The sequence below is a fragment of the Notolepis coatsorum genome (assembly GCF_963971535.1).
Source record: "Notolepis coatsorum genome assembly, chromosome: 3".
NCBI classification, from domain to species: Eukaryota; Metazoa; Chordata; class Actinopteri; order Aulopiformes; family Paralepididae; genus Notolepis; species Notolepis coatsorum.
Window position 1 is genome coordinate 162,654,548 of NC_140167.1, and position 27,143 is coordinate 162,681,690.

General features: G+C 45.4%; 1 protein-coding gene across 1 annotated transcript in view; it reads left to right on the forward strand.

Moving 5' to 3' along the window:
- tanc1b (tetratricopeptide repeat, ankyrin repeat and coiled-coil containing 1b) overlaps positions 1-27,143 on the forward strand; it is a gene marked incomplete at its 5' end in the record, with an annotated part of 277,345 nt that overhangs the window by 204,396 nt on the left and 45,806 nt on the right. Inside the window, 5 exons of the mRNA XM_084311419.1 lie at positions 9,015-9,123; positions 9,694-9,816; positions 17,062-17,298; positions 18,170-18,355; positions 21,003-21,081. Of these exons, the coding sequence (XP_084167545.1) occupies positions 9,015-9,123; positions 9,694-9,816; positions 17,062-17,298; positions 18,170-18,355; positions 21,003-21,081 (734 nt within the window). The remainder of the gene's footprint in view (positions 1-9,014; positions 9,124-9,693; positions 9,817-17,061; positions 17,299-18,169; positions 18,356-21,002; positions 21,082-27,143) is intronic.

A 27,143-nucleotide genomic window follows, 5' to 3' on the forward strand; every position in this document is an offset into this window, starting at 1 on the left:
ATGACCTCAGCGGTGCTGCTCACTCCTCCCACTGAGCTGTAGACTCACCGCCACCTGCCTCCAGGCACAGTACGGCCGTCCAGCTGTCGTCATTGGAGACGGAGAGGACGGGTCCGTCCAACGCTGTCGTCATTAGAGACGGAGAGGACGGGTCTGTCCAACGCTGTTGTCATTAGAGACAAAGAGGACGGGTCCGTCCAACGCTGTCGTCATTAGAGACAGAGAGGACAGAGGACGGAGAGGACAGGTCCGTCCAACGCTGTCGTCATTAGAGACAGAGAGGACAGAGGACGGAGAGGACAGGTCCGTCCAACGCTGTCGTCATTAGAGACTGAGAGGACGGGTCCGTCCAACGCTGTTGTCATTAGAGACGGAGAGGACGGGTCCGTCCAACGCTGTCGTCATTAGAGACTGAGAGGACAGGTCCCGAGTCAGGAGAGGAACGCAGGGTTAGGAAGAGAGCCTTGATGTCTCCCTGATGAAAGGAGAACGTACCGCCACACACACACACACAGGGGAGGAAACTAACTTTTTGGCTTACCAGCCAACTGGCGAGTAGCTGATTTTTTTTACCAGCCAAACTGATTTTTTACCAGCCAAAAAAAATTGCTAATTGTGATAATTACTTCTTTGTATGTCTTCGTCTAAATTGATTTTCAATCTTTAGTAATAATCACACCGTGTCTCTACTATTTAAAATATTTATTAACATAAAACATTAATAACAGTGTCTCTACTCTTCACAATATTAGCATAAAACATATTAACATGAAAGAGGGATCTATTCTGGACTGGGTTGGGCTGAACTGGGCAGTGAAAGATGCTGGGTTGGGCTGAACTGGGCAGTGAAAGATGCTGGGTTGGACTGGGTTGGGCAGTGAAAGAAAAAACCTGAAGTATGTTGTGAAGTGTATAGATAGATGTGAAATGTATAGATGTAGCAGTACTGTCTATCTGTATGTCGTGTATGTCATATGTTATGATGAATTGAAAATGGGGGACCCTGATGTAAACCAGACTAAAGTCTTTCTCTGGTCTGCATCCCCTTAACAATTGTGTGTATTGAGAATTGAGCCGTACTGTATTGTACCCATTCTGCAATCTGTTAATAAAGTTTTCAATCAATCAATCAATCAAGTTAACTTTGAACCTCGGTTGTCAAGCCGCGTCAATGTTGTGTATGCATCTGGGTAGGCATCACAACGGTGTTCACTGTGCCTTTAAGGCGGCACGGTGGGCTGGACGACAGGGGCAGGGCTGTGAAATACAGTCAGTGTTGTGGTATCGTCAGTTCGGTTGGTGTGTTGTTGTGCACTGGTTGAGCATGCAATAAAACATGTAACCTTACGTCGTAGTCCGGTGCGTTTTTGGAAACATTATAGTCATAACAAATACACCTAGCTAACATGGGGCTGGCTGCTTTGAGCACACACACACACAGGGCTAACGTTAGCTAGCAAGCAGCTATATAGCTAAAACGCTAACTAGAAGCTAACTACTGTATACTGTTCAAATAGACTAACATACACCTCTGTGATTTAAATGTGTCCTTGCCTTATACTCGAGGGTTGTACTAGGGTTGGATGTAGTTCCCCGTTGGTCAGTCTGTCTGTTTTCCATCTTCTGCTGTGTTTAACGTTATCCGTTTGCGAGTGCTCCCTTGACTGATGGCTAGTACCGCGGGACTTTTATTCAACATTATATATGTCCGCCGCGGGTTGGCCAGTACTGCGGGAACTTTTATTAAACATTCTATATGTCCGCGGGTCTTGTGCAGTGCTCTCGTGACACTGTCAACTAGAGCGAGCACTCAGAAGACGTGCACCGTTTGCCAGTGACCGTGATTGCAGAATGTTTTTTTTTGTTTTGTTTACTAGTCGCCAGACTGGCGAGTGGTCTTCATGAATCACTCGCCAAACCTAAAAAATACTCGCATTTGGCGAGTAAAGTGGCCTAATTCCTCCCTGCACACACATACACACACACACACACACACACACACACACACACACACACACACACACACACACACACACACACACACACTCTTAGAAGGATTCTAGCTAGATCAAAGTGAAGTGCAGTCATGCGTGCCTTTTAATGAAGCTCTGTGTTAATGAACGCCAGGAGGGGAACACAGAAGACAGGGATGTATTCTCCCTGCGCTGGCCAGGCGTCTAGACGGCATCCTCAGACCTAACACTCATCGCCATCACAGTGCCGCTGGCTGGAAGGGATGCTCCGTAACGACGCCAAGAATGTCTCCACTCTCCTCAAGACCGGAATGAACATTTCATACATAAACCGTCTCCAGGCAGAATTAATTAAAAAGGCGTTCATTTTAGTACGAGGCAGACGGAGGCTATTATCATCAGGTCCCGTATCAATCTAGTATCAATCAGTCCTGGAAGAGAGAGGCTGGTGAGTGATGCTGATAGAGAGAGAGAGAGAGGCTGGTGAGTGATGCTGATAGAGAGAGAGGCGGTGGGTGATGCTGATAGAGAGAGAGAGAGAGAGAGAGAGAGAGAGAGAGAGAGAGAGAGAGAGAGAGAGAGAGAGAGAGAGAGAGAGAGAGTGGGCTGGTGAGTGATGCTGATAGAGAGAGAGGCTGGTGAGTGATGCTGATAGAGAGAGAGAGGCTGGCGGTGATTCTGATAGAGAGAGAGAGAGAGAGAGAGAGAGAGGGGCTGGTGAGTGATGCTGAGAGAGAGAGAGAGAGAGAGAGAGAGAGAGAGAGAGAGAGAGAGAGAGAGAGAGAGTATTGGAATCAACTCACACAATCACAACACAATTAGAAACATATTTGGCCCTAAACAGACAGTATACTGTGGCAGACTACCTCAGCACAGTAACTGATAAGAATCTAAGAAAGACTCTGACAAAGTACAGACTGAGTGACCATGGTTTGGCGATAGAGAAGGGCAGACACAGACAGACCTGGCTGCCCAGAGAGAGAGGTTGTGCTGTCTTTGTGATGAGGGAGCCATAGAGACAGAACTACAATCCTAACACAGGGAGGAATTCTTTCCAAAAATTGAAATAATTTTCCAGAATTTCAAAGTATGACAGAAGTGCAGAAATTGCCATTCCTCCTGGGGGAACAGAAAGAATGTGCAGTTTTAGCTGCAAAATATGTCAATTCATGTCACAAGAAAAGGGACAACCAGTAGAGGAGAGAGAGAGAGAGAGGAGAGAGAGAGAGAGAGAGAGAGAGAGAGAGAGAGAGAGAGAGAGAGAGAGAGAGAGAGAGAGAGAGAGAGAGAGAGAGAGAGAGAGAGAGAGAGAGAGAGAGAGAGAGAGAGAGAGAGAGAGGGAGAGAGAGAGAGAGAGGCTGGTGAGTGATGCTGATAGAGAGAGAGGCTGGTGAGTGATGCTGAGAGAGAGAGAGAGAGAGAGAGAGAGGCTGGTGAGTGTGCTGATAGAGAGAGAGGCTGGTGAGTGATGCTGATAGAGAGAGAGGCTGGTGAGTGGATGCTGAGAGAGAGAGAGAGAGAGAGAGGCTGGTGAGTGATGCTGATAGAGAGAGAGGCTGGTGAGTGATGCTGAGAGAGAGAGAGAGAGAGAGAGAGAGAGAGAGAGAGAGAGAGAGAGAGAGAGAGAGAGAGAGAGAGAGAGAGAGAGAGAGAGAGAGAGAGAGAGAGAGAGAGGGGCTGGGTGAGTGATGCTGATAGAGAGGGAGAGGGAGAGGCTGGTGAGTGATGCTGAGAGAGAGAGAGAGAGAGAGAGAGAGAGAGAGAGAGGCTGGTGAGTGATGCTGATAGAGAGAGGGAGAGGGAGAGGCTGGTGAGTGATGCTGAGAGAGAGAGAGAGAGAGAGAGAGAGAGAGAAGAGAGAGAGAGAGAGAGAGGGGCTGGTGAGTGATGCTGATAGAGAGATATAGAGGCTGGTGAGTGATGCTGAAGAGAGAGAGAGAGAGAGAGAGAGAGAGAGGCTGGTGAGTGATGCTGATAGAGAGAGAGAGAGGCTGGTGAGTGATGCTGAGAGAGAGAGAGAGAGAGAGAGAGAGAGAGAGAGAGAGAGAGAGAGAGAGAGAGAGCGAGGCTGGTGAGTGATGCTGAGAGAGAGAGAGAGAGGAGAGAGAGAGAGAGAGAGAGAGAGAGAGAGGCTAGTGAGTGATGCTGATATACTGCGTTAAGCACTCTCTTCTGAACAACTGTAGTTCTTTATACTGCGTTACAGCCATCCTCCTGACAACTGAGTTCGTTATACTGCGGTAAGCACTCCCCTAGTTCTTTATACTGCGTTAAGCCACTCCCCTCTGACACAACTGTAGTTCTTTATACTGCGTTAAGCCACTCCCCTCCGACACAACTGTAGTTCGTTATACTGCGTCGGCAAATAATACAGCCGGACAAGTTTACAATAATGAACACGTTTACAAGTCGTATTAAGTTTTGCAAATAAGGAAACGGATAGAGAACATTTCAAAGCACTCAAAATTGCCAATATGTCTATTTCGACCTATTTCCAAATCACTGCTGAATCGTCTCCGTTTGCCGGCCTAGAGAGAAAAGTGTATGAGAAAATAATTAACTCTGAATGTAAAAATATGTGAGAAATAAACCGTGTAAACAAAGGTGCAGATGAGGGTCTGTATGCCATATCGGTTATATTATGTTACAATAAATAGGCAATAAAGAATTTGAATCTGAATATATACTATGAGTAAGAGTGAAAGTAAACAGTATACACACGGTGCAGTATACACAAGGTGCAGTATACACAATTACCCTAACATGATGGTCATACCAACCAGACTCCTAGGGGTGGACGGTATGGTCTAAAATGTATATCACGGTATAATTTGAAGCATAGACTGTAACGGTATATATCACGGTATCAGTGTTTCTGTTAGAATAATTTTTTTTGCCTGATAGGCAGGCTATATAAAGAATGACATCCTCAAGGCATGTAGATTTATAATATTTTAACTTAAAACTAGGCTACTTTTGCGTATAAAGTCATTATATCCAAATAAAATAAGTCCTGAGTCGAGACTCCTGCTCCCATTGCAAACAGCGGGGCTGGATTTTGCTAGAAGCATAATGTAGCTGCAGAGCCGCAGAGTGAATTGAATTGAATAAGAATTGAGACAAAGGTGTCATCCTCAGCTTTAAGAATTGACAATTGTGTCAACAAATTGACACACAAAATGCTTAGAGACGATGGGGGTCAGAACGGCGCAAGGGTGGGGGGGCGCTGTTTGACGGGCCTGTGACCAGACCTGAAAGAGCCCCTGGCTCTGCGGCTCTGCAGCTGCATGCTATTCGCAAATCCACTGCTGCAGCCGTCCTCCCGGCTCCCGCTGCTGCCGTCGTTATCATAACACTACACACATATCGTAATGTTTACAGCAAACTGTAGTTGATCACCAGGTATTTACATTTACATTTACATTTAGTCATTTAGCTGACGCTTTTATCCAAAGCGACTTACAAGTTCTGTACGACAAGCCATCAGGAAGGGCACAACTCTATCAGCTGAGCAACAATGTTCATCAAAGTGTTGAGTGCTACAGTGTAGGTTAGTTTATTAGGACAAGTGCATGACAGTACGGTTAGTTAGGGTTAGATTTTTTTTTTTTTTTTTTTTTTTTTTTAATTCAGATAATGGTTGAAGAAGTGCGTCTTTAGTCGACGGCGAAAGATTGGACGTGATTCGGCTGTCCTAACTGGGGTGGGTAGTTCATTCCACCATTGTGGGGCAAGGACTGAGAATAGGCGACTTCTCTTTGATGACCCTCCCGGAGCTTGGATAGGAGTAGGTCTGAGGCGGCCAGAAGATGCAGAGCGTAGGGGTCTTGAGGGTGTGTAGTTAGAGACCATTGACCGGAGGTAGGCGGGAGCGGTTCCCTTTGCCGCACGGTATGCTAGGTCGAGGGCCTTGAAGCGGATTCGTGCAGCAATGGGGAGCCAGTGCAGGTCCCTAAGAAGTGGGGTGACATGGGCCGACTTCGGTAGGTTTGAGATCAGGCGGGCCGCTGCGTTCTGAATGAGTTGAAGAGGCTTAGTGGCAGTGGCCGGGAGGCCAGCGAGCAGTGCATTGCAGTAGTCGAGGCGGGAGATGACTGTTGATTGGACGAGGAGTTGGGTGGCTTCTTTTGTCAGGAAGGGGCGTATCCTTCTGACGTTGCTCAGGAGGAATCGGCAGGTTCTGGTCGTCGCTGCGATGTGAGCAGAGAAGTTCAACTGGTCGTCGAGGACAACACCAAGGTTCTTGGCGGTCGGGGACGCAGTCACAGCTGCATTCTCGACTGTGATTGAAAGGTCGGTTAGGGGGGAGGATTTGGCCGGCAGGTGGAGCAATTCTGTTTTGCTTAGGTTCAGTTTGAGGTGGTTGGACGTCATCCAGGCTGAGATGTCGGACAGACAGGCCGAGATCCGCACAGAGACGTGGATATCTGAGGGAGGGAAGGAGAGGAAGAGTTGAGTATCGTCGGCATAACAATGGTAGGAGAAGCCATGAGACGTGATAATGTTACCCAGTGATTTAGTGTAGAGGGAGAAGAGAAGGGGTCCTAAAACCGAGCCCTGGGGGACACCCGTCCGCAGGGGGCGGGTGGCCGACAGGGTCCCTCTCCATGACACTTGGTAGGAGCGGTCATTGAGGTATGATGACAGCCATGTCAGCGCAGAGCCAGCCACTCCCATTCCTGCGAGGGCCGCAAGGAGGATCTGGTGGTTGACTGTGTCGAAGGCTGCAGATAGATCTAGGAGAATCAGGACAGAGGAGAGGCCTTTCGCTTTTGCTAAGTGAAGTGCCTCTGTGACCGCAATGAGGGCTGTCTCTGTGGAGTGACCAGTCCTGAAGCCTGACTGATTAGGGTCTAGGAGGTCATTCTGTAAGAGATAAGTAGTAAGTTGGTTGGATACAGCACGTTCAAGTGTTTTAGAAAGGAAGGAGAGAAGAGAGACAGGACGGTAGTTGCCTATGACAGTAGGGTTCAGGGTTGGTTTTTTTATGAGCGGCGTGACTCTGGCTTGTTTTAGGGAGGTGGGGACCACCCCCGAGTTGAGTGAGGAGTTGATGGTTGCAGTTAGGAATGGGAGGATGTCTGGTGCTATGGTCTGGAGGAGTGGGGAGGGTAGCCGGTCCAGCTGGCAAGTAGTCGGACGGTTTGACGTTACCAGTGTCAGGGTCTCTGCTTCTGTAATGGGAGAGAAAGATGACAGAGTGAAGGATGAGGTTCTCGATTCAGCATTTGGAATGGGTGGGGGTTGGGAGAAGGAGCTGCGGATGTTCTCCACTTTTTCCTCAAAGAAGATCGCAAAGTCTTCGGCAGAGAAAGATGAGGGAGGGGGGGGGTGGGGGGGGAGTGAGGAGGGAGGACATGGTAGCATGCAGTTTGCGAAGATTCTTGGCAGAGGCCTCGATCCTATGGTGGAAGAAAGAAGCTTTGGCATTAGTGATGGTTTTGGAGAATGTTAACAAGAGGTTGTGATATGTGTCGATGTCAGCAGTGAGGCGTGACTTTCTATACTTCCTTTCAGCTGCTCTCAGGACCTGTCTTTGTTCTCTCACTGGATCTGTCAGCCATGGACTGGGTGGGGAACGGCGGGCAGGTTTCTCAACGAGGGGACAGAGCTTGTCGAAGGAGGTTGCAAGGGCTGAAAGGAGGGTGGAGGTTGCCATCTCTGTGGAGAGAGCAGAGAAGGTGTCACTCAAAGGTAGAGCGGATAGTATGTCAGAGGAGAGGGTGGAGGGGGATAGGGAGGGCAGGTTGCGTCTGAGTGAGACTGTTTGAGTTGGGGTGAAGACCTTTCGGTTAAGCATGAGAGTTAGTGAGAAGGATATGAAGGAATGGTCAGATACATGTAGGGGAGTTACCGTGGTGTTAATGATGCTGGAGTTACGGGAAAATATGAGATCCAAGGAGTTGCCTGCTTTGTGGGTGGGAGGCATGGGAGTGGGAGTCAGGTCAAACGATTGTAGGAGGGAGACTACTATGACTGACTGAGATGAGTCAGGCAGGTTGAAGTCGCCCAGTAGAAGGAGAGGGGTACCATCTTCCGGTAAGGAGCTAAGAAGCATGTCCAGCTCATCTGTGAAGTGATCGAGCGGACCTGGAGGGCGGTAGAGTGTAACAATGGTGAGATTGAAAGGATTAGAGACAGATACTGCATGATATTCGAGAGAGGAGAGTGACAGTTCTGGGAGTGGTGTTACGTTTGTAGCCCATGAAGGAGATGTCATGAGGGCAGTGCCTCCACCCCGTCTGGAAGGTCGAGGTGTGTGAGTGAAGTTATAGTTTGTAGATAATGCTGCAGGTGTTGATGAGTTATTGGGGGTTATCCAGGTCTCAGTTAGAGCCAGGAGCTGCAGATTTAGACTATGGGCGTAGGCAGTAATGAAGTCAGCTTTCTTGACTGCTGATTGACAATTCCATAAGCCTCCCCGTACTGTGACAGGTGTATTAGTGGCTGTAGGAGGGTAGGAGAGATTAGCCGGGTTACTAGCAAACTGGCGTGGATGGGTAGAGTCAGTTCTGGAGGAGCAGATTGTGGATATAGGTATGAGACACATTGTATTGTTTATTAACGTAGAATAATTCATATAAGAAAAACGATAGGGAAATATCTTACCTTTCTCCACTGGTTAAAAATGCCAGGAACTGAAATTGAAACTTGCTGTGCGCCGCGGTGATATGTGTTTATTATGAAATGACAATTGCGTGTTGACACGCCCACTGCGCGAAGCCTCCTAAATAACTTTTTCCAGTTTGCACATATCTATTATCTATGACTAATTCTATCTATTTTTAGGGGCAAATGCGATTGAAATAGTCGCGCTGTGGTTACATGACGTCATTGCTATTTTAGAGCTGCTATACCGGTTACACGGTATAGTCAAAATCCATACCGTAGAGCAAATTAATACCGTTTATACCGTATACCGTTTATACCGTCCACCCCTAACTCCTACTGTACATCTCCTCCGCCCATTATGTCGAAATGATGTATTCTGGCTCAGAGCGAAATTATTCAATATATTTTTAACCCTGTTTTCTGTCCCAGAACTGGCCACGCCCTCATGGCCTTCATGCTGTCCCGCCAAGAGGGGAAACTGAACCGACAGCAGACGATGGAGCTCGGACACCACATCCTGAAAGCTCACATCTTCAAGGTACCTGGCTGTACTCTCTGTACTCTGTACTCTCTGTACTATGTACTCTCTACTCTCTGTACTCTGTACTCTCTGTACTCTCTACTCTCTGTACTCTCTGTACTCTCTCTACTATGTACTCTCTGTACTCTGTACTCTATATACTCTGTACTCTCTGTACTATGTACTCTGTACTCTATATACTCTGTACTCTCTCTACTCTACTTTCTACTCTCTACACTCTGTACTCTACTCTCTGTACTCTACTCTCTGTACTCTACTCTCTGTACTCTGTAATCTCTGTACTCTCTGCACAGTCTACTCTCCGCCTCCCGTTCTCCAATCACATCCTTTTCTGGGAAACGGTTGTCCGCTGGCATGTGTATTCATGAATTATGAATATGGTGTTACCAGCGTGTAAAGCCTCTAGGTGTGTTGGGGAAGGACAGAGAGCTTACACAGCTGCGGTCCATTGACACACGTGTGTGTGTGTGTGTGTGTGTGTGTGTGTGTGTGTGTGTGTGTGTGTGTGTGTGTGTGTGTGTGTGTGTGTGTGTGTGCGTGTGCGTGTGCGTGTGCGTGCGTGCGCAGGGCCTCAGTAAGAGGACAGGTGTGTCGTCCAGCGTGCTGCAGGCTCTGTGGATCAGCTGCAGTGCTGACGGTCTCTCCGCAGCCTTGGCCTCGCTGAGGAACCTCTACACACCCAACGTCAAGGTGAGACCCGGCACAACAACAAGAATAACTCAAGAAACCTTCAAGGACCCTTTACAGGCAACTAAAGAGACACACAGGAATAAAGGGATAAACTAAATAAATAATAATAATATAAGACCGGGAGAGACGACTAGAGGCCGTAGGCCTTCATGAACGGCTGGGTTTTCAATTCGAGCAAAAGCGGGGAAAATACCAGAATTGTAGGTACAATGTTTTCGTTTGACAGAAGCGATGGAACAAGTGAGATTTGACCATAACATTTTCTAATTGCGTCCATCACGGTCGTGATTTGTATAGAGAGAGAGAGTGCGATGAGTCAAAACCACTCCCTCCAAAGGGGGAACAAGCCCTGTAGTGATGTGGAACCAAGGAGGGAACAACATGCCTGTAGCTAGTTAATTAAAAAACATGAGATGTCAGCATGGCATAGGATTGTTGTAGCACCCTGTGTACCAGAGATATACTGTCAATATCTCCAGCTTAGACGAACAATATACTGTCAATATCTCCAGCTTAGACGAACAATATACTGTCAATATCTCCAGGTTAGACGAACAATATACTGTCAATATCTCCAGGTTAGACGAACAATATACTGTTAATATCTCCAGCTTAGACAAACAATATACTGTCAATATCTCCAGCTTAGACGAACAATATACTGTCAATATCTCCAGCTTAGACACAATATACTGTCAATATCTCCAGCTTAGACACAATATACTGTCAATATCTCCAGCTTAGACACACAATATACTGTTAATATCTCCAGGTTAGACGAACAATATACAGTCAATATCTCCAGCTTAGACACAATATACTGTCAATATCTCCAGCTTAGACAAACAATATACTGTTAATATCTCCAGCTTAGACACAATATACTGTTAATATCTCCAGGTTATACGAACAATATACTGTCAATATCTCCAGCTTAGACACAATATACTGTCAATATCTCCAGCTTAGACACAATATACTGTCAATATCTCCAGGTTAGACGAACAATATACTGTCAATATCTCCAGCTTAGACACAATATACAGTACTGTCAATATCTCCAGGTTAGACACAATATACTGTCAATATCTCCAGCTTAGACAAACAATACTGTCAATATCTCCAGCTTAGACAAACAATATACTGTCAATATCTCCAGCTTAGACACAATATACTGTCAATATCTCCAGGTTAGACACAATATACTGTTAATATCTCCAGATTAGACACAATATACTGTTAATATCTCCAGGTTAGACGAACAATATACTGTTAATATCTCCAGATTAGACACAATATACTGTTAATATCTCCAGGTTTGACACAATATACTGTCAATATCTCCAGCTTAGACACATAATATACTGTCAATATCTCCAGCTTAGACAAACAATATACTGTCAATATCTCCAGCTTAGACACCACAGGAGGGAGGAAAAGTAGAGTTTATTCCAAAAATAGTTTAGAACTAAAATGACGATGGCAGGGCTGTACGCTAAGCTTTTTCACTAGGGGCACACTTGCCCCTAAATGAGAAATTTAGGGGCAAAGAATATTTTTTAGGGGCAAATTTTTAAATAACTATTTTACCATTATAGTAGGGCTGGGCGATATGGCCTCTAAATGATATCGCAATCTTTTTTGGCCATATCACGATACACGATATATATCGCAATATTTTGACATTTCCTCTAAAGCACTTAAAAATGCTTGATTTAACCCTTTGATGCATACAGTCACGCCAATATGATGATTATAATAAGTCCCTGCAACATATGTTTGCATTATTAAACCATGAAGATGCTTTAAAAAATTATTTAATGAAAATGTACTAAGAGTAGTCTACTGACACACTAATAAAAAATTTATTTACATCTAAGACCATTTATATAAAAACTTTTTGGTGCCTTTTTTTTGCACAGTACTGTGTTTTCTATCCACTTTAGCCAAACACACACACACACACACACATATATATATATATATATATAGCAGACATTTTTTGGCAATTTTTTTATTGATGAAAACGCATAATATGGTTTTTACCTATACATTCGGATCAGCAGTTCAGCACCTGCACTGTTGGTGGGTGAGCCTAGTAAAGGATGTCGCATTGCGTTCATCTTCAATGAATGGACCAATGCAATAGTCTACCAAAGCCCCCCCTCTCTCTCTATATATCTCACACACACACACACACACACACACACACACACACACACACGCACACACACACACACACACACACACACACACACACTTCAGAAACAAACATAGTATCAATGAGAGCATCAATAATACACCTGAGTGATTTTTTTTGGGGGCCCCCTCTCAGTGCTGGGCCCTTGGAATCATCCTAAGCTACCCCCCCCCCAGCTACGCCCCTGTATACACACACACTACTGTGAGAAAATAATAATCACACACACAAAGGGATAATGGCTTATAGCAGACTTAATGATTTTAGAATATTTCAAATAATGAAATTAAATGTTTATATCATCAACTATCCAGTTAGTATTTATACTGTCTGTAACGTTTGGCTACTTTAAATCATTGAATGTAGAGAGAGCTGTACTGTATTGTACCCATTCTGCAATCTGTTAATAAAGTTTTCAATCAATCAGAGCGAGAACGAATGAGAGAGCCAGCCCCCCCCCCCCCCCCCCGGGTTTTGTTCTAGGTTCGCGTTTTGATTGTCTAAGCTGCCGTAGGTGATGACGTCACACTCGAATGTAAACGGGAAGCGTTTAACAGACGAAGATGGAAAGTGGATGATGTACAGTAACAGAAACGAATAACCAATAAATATGAAGTTATGTTTAAACTTCTGTTGTCAAGCGTTGTCAATATAACCCACCCCCTTTCCTCCCGAATGGAACTAGTGTTGTGGAGTCCGCTTTGACTGGTGTCCAGGGTTAGCAGCAGCTAACGCTAGTTAGCTTAGCATAATCCTAATGGATACCGTGGATAGCAGCTAACGTTAGCCCATTGCTCGTGTCAATCAAATTGCATGTTATTAAAGGTCCGCGCTGGTCTGTCTAATGAAATTACAACCACAACATTATGCCCTGGTTGTAGGCTAATGTTTTATCCAATTTGTATGGATTAATTTAGGAGTGAAATGCGAATGAAGGGTTGCAATCACTACTCGCAAGCTTGCCCCCAGATGATATTTTCCACTCGCACTGGCCAGATTAGGGGGCAATTTGCGACGAGATGATCGCAGTGTACAGCCCTGGATGGAGCAAGTTAGCTGTCAGCAAGCTAATGTTAGCTATGTGTTAGCAAGCTAATGTTTCCCCCCCTGTGTGAGAGCGGGACCTATCTGCGCTCTGCCTCCACAGACAGTGGTGGTGTTATGGCCCTCTCTCCCCCTGAGTGGTTTTTAATTCCACTGATGGTGATGGCTTGTGTATTATGTCAAGCATTAGTCTGTTCCTGGAAGCGCTCACTTACGCTGATGAGTGTACAGTGAGTCGACCGCCAGTGACAAGTACAACAGCATGGAGACGCTGGCTGGTTCAGGATGGATGCCTCCCGCCTCTCCAGCCATTAGTCTGATCCATGGGGTTATCTCCACTGCCTTCTGCAGGAGAGGCTAAGGCTACGGCCTCCTAAGTAATTACCACGGGCCTTTAGGATTAGGAGTAATTTAATAAACAAAAGGACAGCGTAATGGAAGAGCTGGCATAATTATTGTTATTATCTTTTCTGTTTTAGATAATGCATGTGTTGCCAGTCCCACTCTGTTAAAGACCTTTTCCTGTGAATGACCGTCAGAATGATGTATTCAGGCTCCGAGCGAAATCATCCTAGATTTCTCTTTGTCGTTAGAATACGTTTTACTCTAGAGTTCCGTCACTAGTTTTCTTCCATCTGCTGCATTGAAACCGGGAAACACATTTCTGTGTATATGCAGGCTATATAATGCATTATTAGCAGGCGTTTTAGGTCTAAATGGGTTAAGGCTCCCACATAGTCGGGCGGAACGTACGCGAAACGGACCTTGCAGAGGTCCGCTCGTACTCAAAGCGTACTCAAAGCGTACTCAAAGCGTACTCAAAGCGTACTCAAAGTGTACTCAAAGTGTACTCAAAGCGTACTCAAAGCGTACTCAAAGCGTACTCAAAGCGTAGTCAAAGCGTAGTCAAAGCGTAGTCAAAGCGTAGTCAAAGTGTACTCAAAGCGTACTCAAAGCGTACTCAAAGCGTAGTCAAAGCGTACTCAAAGCGTACTCAAAGTGCACTCAAAGCGTACTCAAAGCGTACTCAAAGTGTACTCAAAGCATAGTCAAAGCGTACTGTACTCAAAGCGTAGTCAAAGCGTACTCAAAGCGTACTCAAAGTGTACTCAAAGCGTACTCAAAGTGTACTCAAAGCGTACTCAAAGCGTACTCAAAGCGTAGTCAAAGCATAGTCAAAGCGTACTCAAAGCGTACTCAAAGCGTACTCAAAGCATAGTCAAAGCGTACTCAAAGCGTAGTCAAAGCGTAGTCAAAGCGTAGTCAAAGCGTAGTCAAAGCATACTCAAAGCGTAGTCAAAGCATACTCAAAGCGTACTCAAAGCGTAGTCAAAGCATACTCAAAGCATACTCAAAGCGTAGTCAAAGCATAGTCAAAGCGTACTCAAAGCGTAGTCAAAGCATACTCAAAGCGTACTCAAAGCGTACTCAAAGTGTACTCAAAGTGTACTCAAAGCGTACTCAAAGCATACTCAAAGCGTACTCAAAGCGTAGTCAAAGCATACTCAAAGCATACTCAAAGCGTAGTCAAAGCATAGTCAAAGCGTACTCAAAGCGTAGTCAAAGCATACTCAAAGCGTACTCAAAGCGTACTCAAAGTGTACTCAAAGTGTACTCAAAGCGTACTCAAAGCGTACTCAAAGTGTACTCAAAGCGTACTCAAAGCGTACTCAAAGCGTACTCAAAGCGTACTCAAAGCGTAGTCAAAGCGTACTCAAAGTGTACTCAAAGTGTACTCAAAGCGTACTCAAAGCGTACTCAAAGCGTACTCAAAGCGTAGTCAAAGCGTAGTCAAAGCGTAGTCAAAGTGTACTCAAAGCGTACTCAAAGCGTACTCAAAGTGTACTCAAAGTGTACTCAAAGTGTACTCAAAGCGTACTCAAAGCGTACTCAAAGCGTACTCAAAGCGTAGTCAAAGCGTACTCAAAGCGTAGTCAAAGCGTAGTCAAAGCGTACTCAAAGCGTACTCAAAGCGTACTCAAAGCGTAGACAAAGCGTAGTCAAAGCGTAGACAAAGCGTAGACAAAGCGTAGACAAAGCGTAGTCAAAGCGTAGACAAAGCGTAGACAAAGCGTACTCAAAGCGCACTCAAAGCGCACTCAAAGTCTGAAGCAAAGATTTTCTAACCGCGCGGACGTCTGCGTCGCTCACTTTGTGTCACACAAAAGGCTACTCGGCACGTTGGTTGACATCGACCTGCATTTTACTCTGAACACTCACTCCGTGCCAAGAGAGAGTAGGGCAGGATCATGGTTCCATGGGTAGGATTGGTCCGGTAAGACTTTGGCAGGTACAGTAGATGGCGCTAAATTTAGTTTTACTATCGCTAATCGTTATCCACTCCAATTCATATACATTTGGACCATGTCTTTTTTTCATCATCTGAAGAAACTTTTTTTGTATCTACTTTTTCTCCTCTTTTTCAATTTTTTCTCCCATCCCAATTTCGCTGTGCCAATTCTCCCCTCCCCTGTCTTGAACGTTGCTTGCATATGCCCCCCACTGGCCGGTTGTAGGGAGGATAGAAGCCTTGCATCACATGTCCCATGTACATGTGGAGGCAGCCTGTCACATCTTTTCACCTGCCAGCGCGGACTCTCATTGGTGAGGTGTAACGTGTGGGAGGCTCACACTACCCCCGCCATTTCCTGTCTCTGCTGTGCAGGCGTCTCCCAACCGACCTGTAGGAGTTGCTGTCCACAACGTCCAGACTACCACCCATCGACTTCCACCCGCTAACTCTGCCAATTGAGTTAGTATGACGGCCGGCCCAAGCCGGAGGCAACGCCGACAGCCGGAGTCGAACCCGGTCTCTCTTGCGTTGGTGACGAGCGCAATGTCCGCTGCGCCACCCAGCCGCCCCCATCATCTGAAGAAACTTGAGAAGTTTGAATGGCTTTTTTAATTTCGAAATCTTGGAAACTGAGATAACCTAGACTCTTTATTTTGACATAGGTGGACGACGCTGTGACAGAAAGTGTAAATAGCACGCAAGGATTGTGGGAAATGTAGTAAACTGTCACAGTACGCCCGACTATGTGGGAGCCTTTAGTGAGTATTGTCTTATTGGAATAGAACATCACTCAAGACCGGCCTCATTCTGTCTCCTTCTGTCCTCCACCAGGAGCCCTCTGCCTTAATTTATTCTGTCTTTTTCTGTCCTCGAACCGTCTGCATTCATTTATTCCACCGTAGTTCTCATAAATAAACCTAATTCCATTTCCTCTGGCTCTAATCCATACTTGACTTAGCTGCTTTGTTTTATTAAGCATTTATTATTCATTTCCTTATCAGGCAGACGAATACCGTGATTATTGTATCCAGTAGAATGTGACGTTGGTCGTTGGTGTTTCATTTCGTTGGGGTTTTGAGGCACAATCTGCCTGATCTGAGCTGAAGGAGGCGCCGTTATCTTTAGGAAAGAAATGAGACTTAGAGAACACGTCACCGTTCCTCTTCCTGACGTCTGACAGGATTCTGGTTTTAATGTATTTAGGTACATATTGTATATTAGTCCTTTCAAACCATTAATCAACATGGATGTAAGCGATCGTGATTAACGCAGATTTAACAACATTTACTTAAATACATTTGACAGCTCTTATATATACAGGGTATTAAAAAGTCTCAAATTCCTAATTCTCAATTTAAGGTATTAAGTCTTGCATTTCAATTGCACAGGTATAAACATTTTTGGGGGACTGAAATAATATTAAACATATGAAATGTTTTTTTGTTCAAGTCATTGTTTTTCACGGGGCTACCGGGAGCTTGGTGCGTCTGGTGAGAGCTTGTATGGAACGTGCAGTTTTTATTATTTAAATTTTTTTAGTATGGTCGTGAAATTGGTATTACATTTTGCTCTACGTAGTATTAAAAAGGTCTTTAAATTCAACTTGTTGAAGCCTGCAGATAACCTGATACAGTATTTTGTATGTCCACTAAAAGGAATTCATCTTTGATAAGATATGTCGTTGATATGTCGTTTGCCCAATCATCAGGTAAGCCGTCTCCTCATGCTGGGCGGAGCCAACGTGAACTACCGCACGGAGGTGTTGAACAACGCGCCCGTGCTCTGCGTGCAGTCCCACCTGGGGCACCAGGAGATGGCCGCCCTGCTGCTGGAGTTCGGGGCCAGCGTGGACGTGGTGTCTGAGAACGGCATGAGTCCCCTCTGCTGCTCCTCCGCCGCGGGGCACCTGGGCCTCGTCAGCCTGCTCTGCAAGAGAGGAGCCAAGGTCAGTTCCCTGGGGGACGCCAACAATGCTCAGTCTGCATATTACTGTACTCTGAGGGAAATTATCATACACGAGTCATAAACAAGAGAACAAAAGAGGGTGTCATTCAATTCATTAAATACCTTATCAGCTCGATTAAATATTTTTTAGGGCATTTCTGCTGTATTTTATAGGAAATCATGGGTAGAGAGAAGGAGGATGACATGTAACAAAGGTCTTACTCTTATGCACTTTGCTACTAAGGAATCTACCATGCCTATATTACTACCTACTATGCTAATATGTCTATACTACTACCTACTATGCTAATATATCTATAATACGCTAATATGTCTATACTACGCTAATATGTCTATACTACTACCTACTATGCTAATCTATCTATACTACTACCTACTATGCTAATCTATCTATACTACTACCTACTATGCTAATATGTCTATACTACTACCTACTATGCTAATATGTCTATACTACTACCTACTATGCTAATATGTCTATACTACCACCTACTATGCTAATATGTCTATACTACTACCTACTATGCTAATATGTCTATACTACTACCTACTATGCTAATATGTCTATACTACTACCTACTATGCTAATACGTCTATACTACTACCTACTATGCTACTATGTCTATACTACTACCTACTATGCTAATATGTCTATACTACTACCTACTATGCTAATATGTCTATACTACTATGTACTCAATACTGTAGCACTCCAGTTCAATAGTGTTTGATGAACAATCTTACTGACCCTTAGCTGCCAGAGTTGTACCCTGTGTGAATGTGAGGAACAAATTGTAAAGCCCTTTGGATAAAAGATGTTATATAAATGCACCATTTACCATTTCCCTAAGGTGGACCATGTTGATAAGAGTGGTCAGTGTGCGCTGGTCCACGCCGCTCTGCGAGGTCACCCAGACATCATCCAGTACCTGCTGGAGCTGCCATGGAGCGCTGAGGGTCAGCAGCTGGACTGCAGCCTGAAGACCAAGGCCCTGCAGCAGGGTCTGATCGCTGCCTCCAGCATGGGGCACACCCAGGTCAGACACACACCGATACACATATACACACCCAGGTCAGACACACACCGATACACATATACACACCCAGGTCAGACACACACCGATACACATATACACACCCAGGTCAGACACACACCGATACACATATACACACCCAGGTCAGACACACACCGATACACATATACACACCCAGGTCAGACACACACCGATACACATATACACACCCAGGTCAGACACACACCGATACACATATACACACCCAGGTCAGACACACACCGATACACATATACACACCCAGGTCAGACACACACCGATACACATATACACACTCAGGTCAGACACACACCGATACACATATACACACCCAGGTCAGACACACACCGATACACATATACACACCCAGGTCAGACACACACCGATACACATATACACACCCAGGTCACACACACACCGATACACATATACACACCCAGGTCAGACACACACCGATACACATATACACACCCAGGTCAGACACACACCGATACACATATACACACCCAGGTCAGACACACACCGATACACATATACACACCCAGGTCAGACACACACCGATACACATATACACACCCAGGTCAGACACACACCGATACACATATACACACCCAGGTCAGACACACACCGATACACATATACACACCCAGGTCAGACACACACCGATACACATATACACACACACAGGTCAGACACACACCGATACACACACAGATACACACAGATACACACAGGTCAGACACACACACATACACCCAGGTCAGACACACACAGATACACATATACACACACAGGTCAGACACACACCGATACACATATACACACACAGGTCAGACACACACCGATACACACACAGATACACACAGGTCAGACACACACACAGACACACAGGTCAGACACACACAGATACACACAGGTCAGACACACACAGATACACATATATAAAGATCTTCACTGCGATTGCCGATGGTTATGATAACTAACTAATCGCAGTGAGGATCTTTATTGATTAACGTTAGCTAGCTAGCACATTTTGCATAGAGTAAACTCGGCTAACGTTAGCTTATATAGCTAGCGAACTATAATTCTAGTTAAAGCTAGCTAGCTAACGTTAATCAATAAAGATCCTCACTGCGATTGCCGATGGTTATGATAACTAACGTTACGTGCTACAGTAGCTCCTATCAGTACTGTAGTCATGCCATTGATACCAACATTCGTTGGACGAGCTATGCTAGCTCTCGTCTCAACTAGAGTTTGTTGTTCTTCATTCCAGAAGGTTGCGTCCGGTAAACTAGCGCAACGTCACCACTGACAGCAGCGCTGTTCTCCAATAGGAAGGCATTTGCATGCATAAATGAATCAATAAAAAAATGTAAAAGTACAGTTTTTTCCCAAACGCAGTATAGTATCATTTCGAACACTCTAGTACCGCGGTACTATACTAATACCGGTATACCGTGCAACCCTAATACACATATACACACACAGGTCAGACACACACCGATACACACACAGATACACACAGGTCAGACACACACAGATACACATATACACACACAGGTCAGACACACACAGATACACATTTACACACACACAGGTCAGACACACACAGATACACACAGGTCAGACACACACAGATACACACAACTCCTCCACTGGGCCAGAGAACAGGAGGATGGCTCTCTATCACACACACCTCCCAGAGGAGGGTCTCTATCACACACACCTCCCAGAGGAGGGTCTCTATCACACACACCTCCCAGAGGAGGGTCTCTATCACACACACCTCCCAGAGGAGGGTCTCTATCACACACACCTCCCAGGAGGCTCTCTATCACACACACCTCCCAGGAGGATGGCTCTCTATCACACACACCTCCCAGAGGAGGGTCTCTATCACACACACCTCCCAGGAGGATGGTCTCTATCACACACACCTCCCAGGAGGATGGCTCTCTATCACACACACCTCCCAGAGGAGGGTCTCTATCACACACACCTCCCAGAGGAGGGTCTCTATCACACACACCTCCCAGGAGGAGGCTCTCTATCACACACACCTCCCAGAGGAGGGTCTCTATCACACACACCTCCCAGAGGAGGGTCTCTATCACACACACCTCCCAGAGGAGGGTCTCTATCACACACACCTCCCAGAGGAGGGTCTCTATCACACACACCTCCCAGAGGAGGGTCTCTATCACACACACCTCCCAGAGGAGGGTCTCTATCACACACACCTCCCAGAGGAGGCTCTCTATCACACACACCTCCCAGAGGAGGGTCTCTATCACACACACCTCCCAGAGGAGGGTCTCTATCACACACACCTCCTCCACTGGGCCAGAGAACAGGAGGTCTTAATCAGATCGTCCCTGGCTCCACACAACACTCTGGTGCAGGATTCAGCAGTTCTGTGGTCTGCTGTGATTAATGTGTGATCTGCTTAGGAGGCCCTAATGCAGTCGGACAGCTCCGTATTGATCATATGAAGTCTGTTTCATTCCACTCTTTATTTATTTTTCCCTCCTTCTTTTCCGCCACGTAATCAACACGAGCACGGTGTATTTGATATCTTATGCAGAAGAAACCCGCCACGCCCATTAATCAATGTTTTTTTGTTTGGCAGGTTGTGAGAGGCCTGCTGGCATTGAATAATGACCACGCCGTGCACATTGATGGTCATGACACTCTTTGGGGAGAAACAGGTAGGTTTTCATCCATCTCTTCACGTTACACCGTCTCTCTCTCTCTCTCTCTCTCTCTCTCTCTCTCTCTCTCTCTCTCTCTCTCTCTCTCTCTCCTCTCTCTCTCTCTCTCTCTCTCTCTCTCTCTCTCTCTCTCTCTCTCTCTCTCTCTCTCTCTCTCTCTCTCTCTCTCTCTCTCTCTCTCTCTCTCTCTCTCTCTCTCTCTCTCTCTCTCTCTCTCTCTCTCTCTCTCTCTCTCTCTCTCTCTCTCTCTCTCTCTCTCTCTCTCTCTCTCTCTCTCTCTCTCTCTCTCTCTCTCTCTAGCGTTATCACCTGCTGGTTCTCCTGTCTGGACCCGTGCTGCTGTAATTACACTGGTGCTGCAGAGCTTCTGTATCTCCTGCACTGCGACGCCGTGTAGACGCTCCAGCACACATACCTGCTCATCTTTCATAATGAGTGTGACCACTCCGCCCCCCCCTGATTGCTTTCACTTACTCTGGTCATTTGGGCTTTTAGCCAGATGGAGTGTTGTCAGGCTAGCGCTCCTGGTGCTCAGATGTAGGAGTCATCACCGTAAGGGATATTTAACTTTAGTAAAACGTTAGTCTTACCTCTATGTGAGGTCATCTACTAGTAAACTAGCAGTCTTACCTCTATGTGAAGTCATCTACTAGTAAACTAGCAGTCTTACCTCTATGTGAAGTCATCTACTAGTAAACTAGCAGTCTTACCTCTATGTGAAGTCATCTACTAGTAAACTAGCAGTCTTACCTCTATGTGAAGTCATCTACTAGTAAACTAGCAGTCTTACCTCTATGTGAAGTCATCTACTAGTAAACTAGCAGTCTTACCTCTATGTGAAGTCATCTACTAGTAAACTAGCAGTCTTACCTCTATGTGAAGTCATCTACTAGTAAACTAGCAGTCTTACCTCTATGTAAAGTCATCTACTAGTAAACTAGCAGTCTTACCTCTATGTGAAGTCATCTACTAGTAAACTAGCAGTCTTACCTCTATGTGAAGTCATCTACTAGTAAACTAGCAGTCTTACCTCTATGTGAAGTCATCTACTAGTAAACTAGCAGTCTTACCTCTATGTGAAGTCATCTACTAGTAAACTAGCAGTCTTACCTCTATGTGAAGTCATCTACTAGTAAACTAGCAGTCTTACCTCTATGTGAAGTCATCTACTAGTAAACTAGCAGTCTTACCTCTATGGTCACTTGTCCGAATGGCTTGTCAAATGACGCTCGTTGGATGTTTCGTCTTGTAACTCGAGACTGGAAACATCCAATAGGTTGAGTGTGGTGACGATCGAAAGGCGGAAAATTCAACTTTCCAACAATGTATTGGTTGATCGGTGAAAACGCAACCCGGAGCCGGCAGACGAGGGCAAAGTGCGTCGGGCCTTCCGATCTTTAAGTGGTTAAACTATCGCATAATTAATGCTACATTGGACAAATCATGTATCAAACAAATACTTTTATTAAACAATTGCATTTCAAACAACAGACTGTATCTGTACAGTATCTACCTTCATCTTACTTCATCTGACCGAGTGACAAAGCCTGCCCTTTCATGAATTATATCATCATAAGAAATTTGCCCGGCAAGTACTAAGTTGTGCTATTTTGACCGAATAGATTCCAGAATTCGCCTCCTCATGCCGCCCCCTCAGCAAGATGCCGCCCTGGGCGTCTGCCAATGGTGCCCAGGCCTAATTCTGCCACTGGGTCCAGGCGTAGGGACCGAGGTGTTTAGCAGGCTGTGACGTACAGGCCCAGAGACCAGCTCTGCGTAGGAGTGTGGAGAGAGCTGTGTGTCTTTGCCTTGCGTGGAATGTTTTAGGGGAGTGGTTACCATGGTTACCTGCCACCTCGCTGGAGGAAAGACTCTAAACATTTTTTTTTTTTTTTTTTTTTTTTGATCTTTTTTCCCCTCCATTTTCCTCCGATTTTCTCCCATCCCAATGTTAGTCGTATGCCAATTCCCAGTCCCTTCCTGGTCGCTGCGCACTTACCCCCCACAGTCAGATCATCTGGGAGAGAGGAGGCTACCACGTGCTTCCTCCGACACACGTCCAGCCAATCACCGCTTCTTTTCACCTGGCAGCGCGGATTCTCATCGAGAGGGCGTAGCGTGTGGGAGGATCACACTATCCCCCTCAAGTCCTATCCGCGCTTAGCAGGCGCCCCGACCGAACTGTAGGAGTCGCTGTTTACAACGACCCGGACCCACCCCGCCAGCTTCTCCCACCCTCTAATACAGCCAATTGTATTAGTGCAGACGGCCAGCCAAGCTGGTGACAACCCCGGAGCTGGTGACGAACGCAATCTCCGCTCGGCCACCTAACCGCAGACTCTAAACATTCTGTGAGAAGTTGACAGTTGGTCAAACTGCACCTCAAGTGAGAAATAGTTCCTTTACTGATTGTTCCTTGAAAATGGCAACGTAAGCTAAAAAAACAACAACAAGAACCTTTGACACAGAACAATATATTGCACAGAATAATATTGCGGTATGGTTTGTGGTATTTAGATTTTGGGCTTTTTAAGCCTCAAACCATACAGTATGTTGCTCATACAGTCTCACTAGTGCAGGGGTTCCCAAACTTTTCAGGCTGGGACCCAGAAAATAAGGCGTCAGAGAGCCCAATGCACATCGTTAGGCTTTTTTTCTTTTTTTTTTGCCAGGCGACCGATTTTTTAAGCCAAATATCACTTCAATCCTATTAAGTTAGTTCAAGTTAGTTATTCATTTATATGTGCTATTTATGAGAGGGCTAACTTGTTGCAAAATAATAATGATAATAATAATAGCCTCATTAAAATACTATTGTTGCTTTGGTTGTTTTCAGCGTTTTATGTGCATAATCTGTTATTTAGTTTGAAATGTTCGTTGAAATAAGTAGATTTTTCGTTTTTGTTTATTTATTAAGTTAATATAAAACCATAATAGTCACATTTTAGAATACAATAGAATAGAATTTTAGAATACAACTAGAAACACTGTCCTGGCCTGCTTCTAAGTTCAGTGGCCTGAGAAAAAAAAATTGGATTTTATTTTATTTTATTTTTGGAAATCATCTCGCGGCCCTCCCGTGGCTGCTCGCGCCCCACCTTTGGGTCGCGACCCCGACTTTGGGAACCACTGCACTAGTGTAGCACAAACATCATTATCTGTCAATTGTATGGAATGGAATGAGGTATTATTGATTTAGTAAGCTACGGTAGAAACCTTCAGAATGAATCAGTTGTTAGAGATCAGGGTTAGATACAGTGTTTACTGGGTGAAAAGTGGACCGGATTTGATTTTCCTGGCGGCGTGGCGGGTTAGCTGGAGGCCGTCTGATAACAAGCTGAGTGATGACAGCAGGTGAGAGATGGAGCGAGGGATCAGCAGCTCGCAGGAGTCCTGCGTCTCCTTAACCCTTTCACTACCACACTACAGACGGTTAACCCTTTCACTACCACACTACAGACGGTGTGGGGTAGTGAAAGGGTTAACCTGCTGTAGTGTGGTAGTGAAAGGGTTAACCTCTGTAGTGTGGAAGTGAAAGGGTTAACCCTTTGTTGTGTGGCAGTGAAAGGGTTAATCTTCTGTATTGTCGCAGTGAAAGGAGGTATCATCATGTAAATACATCATTAGGAGGTATCATCATGTAAATACATCATTAGGAGGTATCATGTAAATACATCATTAGGAGGCATCATGTAAATACATCATGTAAATACATCATTAGGAGGTATCATGTAAATACATCATTAGGAGGTATCATCATGTAAATACATCATTAGGAGGTATCATGTAAATACATCATTAGGAGGCATCATGTAAATACATCATTAGGAGGTATCATGTAAATACATCATTAGGAGGTATCATGTAAATACATCATTAGGAGGTATCATGTAAATACATAATTAGGAGGTATCATGTAAATACATCATTAGGAGGTATCATGTAAATACATCATTAGGAGGCATCATGTAAATACATCATTAGGAGGTAGCATCATGTAAATACATCATTAGGAGGTATCATGTAAATACTTCATTAGGAGGTATCATCGTTGTAACTGAGGGGTTACAAAACCCTGACTGTATTAAAGATTGTGATAGATTAAACCACTGCTAATTATTATTATTATTACTTGCCAGAAAGTACAGTTATAATATGGCGGACACTCAGAATAATACGGCACGGTGACAAAGAAATATCATTTAGAGTATTTATTATTATGCAGCAATTGTACAGAATGGGAATTAAGGGTCGCGCTTGTATGGCGAAGAATATGAATAAAGTCAGTCAGTAGCAAAAGTCAGTTGGAATGAATAATTCCTAAGCTGGGATACTAGACTAAATGCCGCCTGGCGTAGGGTGGCACTATAGTGGGCAAACGATGGTACCGCTGGAGACAGGGGGGTATCCTCCCAGAGATGTAAGCTCTGGAGGAAAGAAGAATGTTCGGATACTCAGTCTGTTCACTTGAAGGAAGGGGTTCTCGTATAGATCCAGTCCTTGTAATCCAAATGCTCAGCAACAAAGCAATAGCTGTAATCCAATTGCCCGATAGCAATGACGATAGCCAGCTAGCTTCGGTCCTCGAAGCTAGCCCGAGGTAAGATCTTCAAGGTGGTTAAATCCAAACGACAGTGGGTATTAACGAGGCTCTTCTCCACGGTAGTACGTTCCACAATCACTATAATCCAACCAATACTGGTTCTGCAATCGCCGCCGTAGGTTCCAATATGCACATGTCCAGTAGGTCCACTACTAGGCCCTCCTCGTGTACTGGCACTAACTACTAAGTCCATGCACACTTGCTAAGGTTGCACTAGTTACTAGACGAACGAACTGCTTGGTAATGTCGCACACGAACGAACTGCTGTAACACGATTCACACTAAATGATGACTCTTTACTTCACATTAAGCTAAGTCGAACTTGACGTTACTGCATTAACTCTGACACTTTTACTATTCACTTCGCACGTTAGGTTCACAACACTCTGTTTAGACGAACTGCTTCACACTACATTAGAATCACACTACTGCTGCTGCGCCTTCCACGATATATATACTTAAGTGGCTTTCTAGTGCCAAGCCTCAGCTCTCGTCTCGAATCAATGCGCCGGCACCAGGCATGTTCCAACATGCCCAGACTCGCCTTTGAACCTGACTTCAGGGGCGCGTTGCCTGGCGCCGAGAACGTCAAGGGCGTTATCCAATGAGGAAAGTGAATATTACTAGGATTCAAACGCAGGCTTAAAGGGAGATAACTTATATATATAAATAATATACAAGGTATATAAAACAATAAACGTAGATTCTCAGCTTAATCTGGCCCTTCACAACAGCCGCCTCCTAATTAGTCTGCACCTAATTAGTTAAGGGAGACAGATTAATTGCTCCATACTTGTTGTGAGGAGTAGGTCAATCTACAAAGTCAGTGGGTCATGGTCGTCATCAGGGGAGTCAGGGAGCTCCGGCAACTCTATCAGCTTCGCCACGGGTCGGGTGTAAGTCCGCCCTTGGACTATGACTTCTGCCGCTCTGACCTTCCCATCGGCACCAGTAATCACTCTGCTCACGCGGCCGGCCGGCCACGTAGCTCGGGGTAGTGACTGGTCTATGATCATAACGACTGTGTCCACCTTCAGGTTGTCCCTGTCCTTTACCCACTTCTGACGGGCTGGAAGGGATGGTAGGTAGCTTAGGAGGAAGCGGGCCCAAGACCGGTCGATCTGCGCTTGGCTGTGTCTCCACATCCTCTGTCCGTTCCTCTCGTTCTGTCTGTACACCGTCCGAGGAGGGGCCGGGTCCGGCCGCCCCATCAAGAGGCAGTTTGGGGTGCTGGGTTCGGGGTCAGCTACGTCGCTTGGAGCGCAGCTGAGGGGGGTGGAGTTCGGAACTCTCTCTTCTTGAACCCACGGTTCTCTCACAGGCATCGCGTCTAATGTACATAGCCTCTCAACGGGCTGTACGAGAGAGTGGCCTGTGTCGCTCACCTTTGTGTAAAGGCAGCGTGTGGACGTTGGTTGGTTGGAAGGCCCGGAGAGAGGGCCTTGGAGCGTCCAGC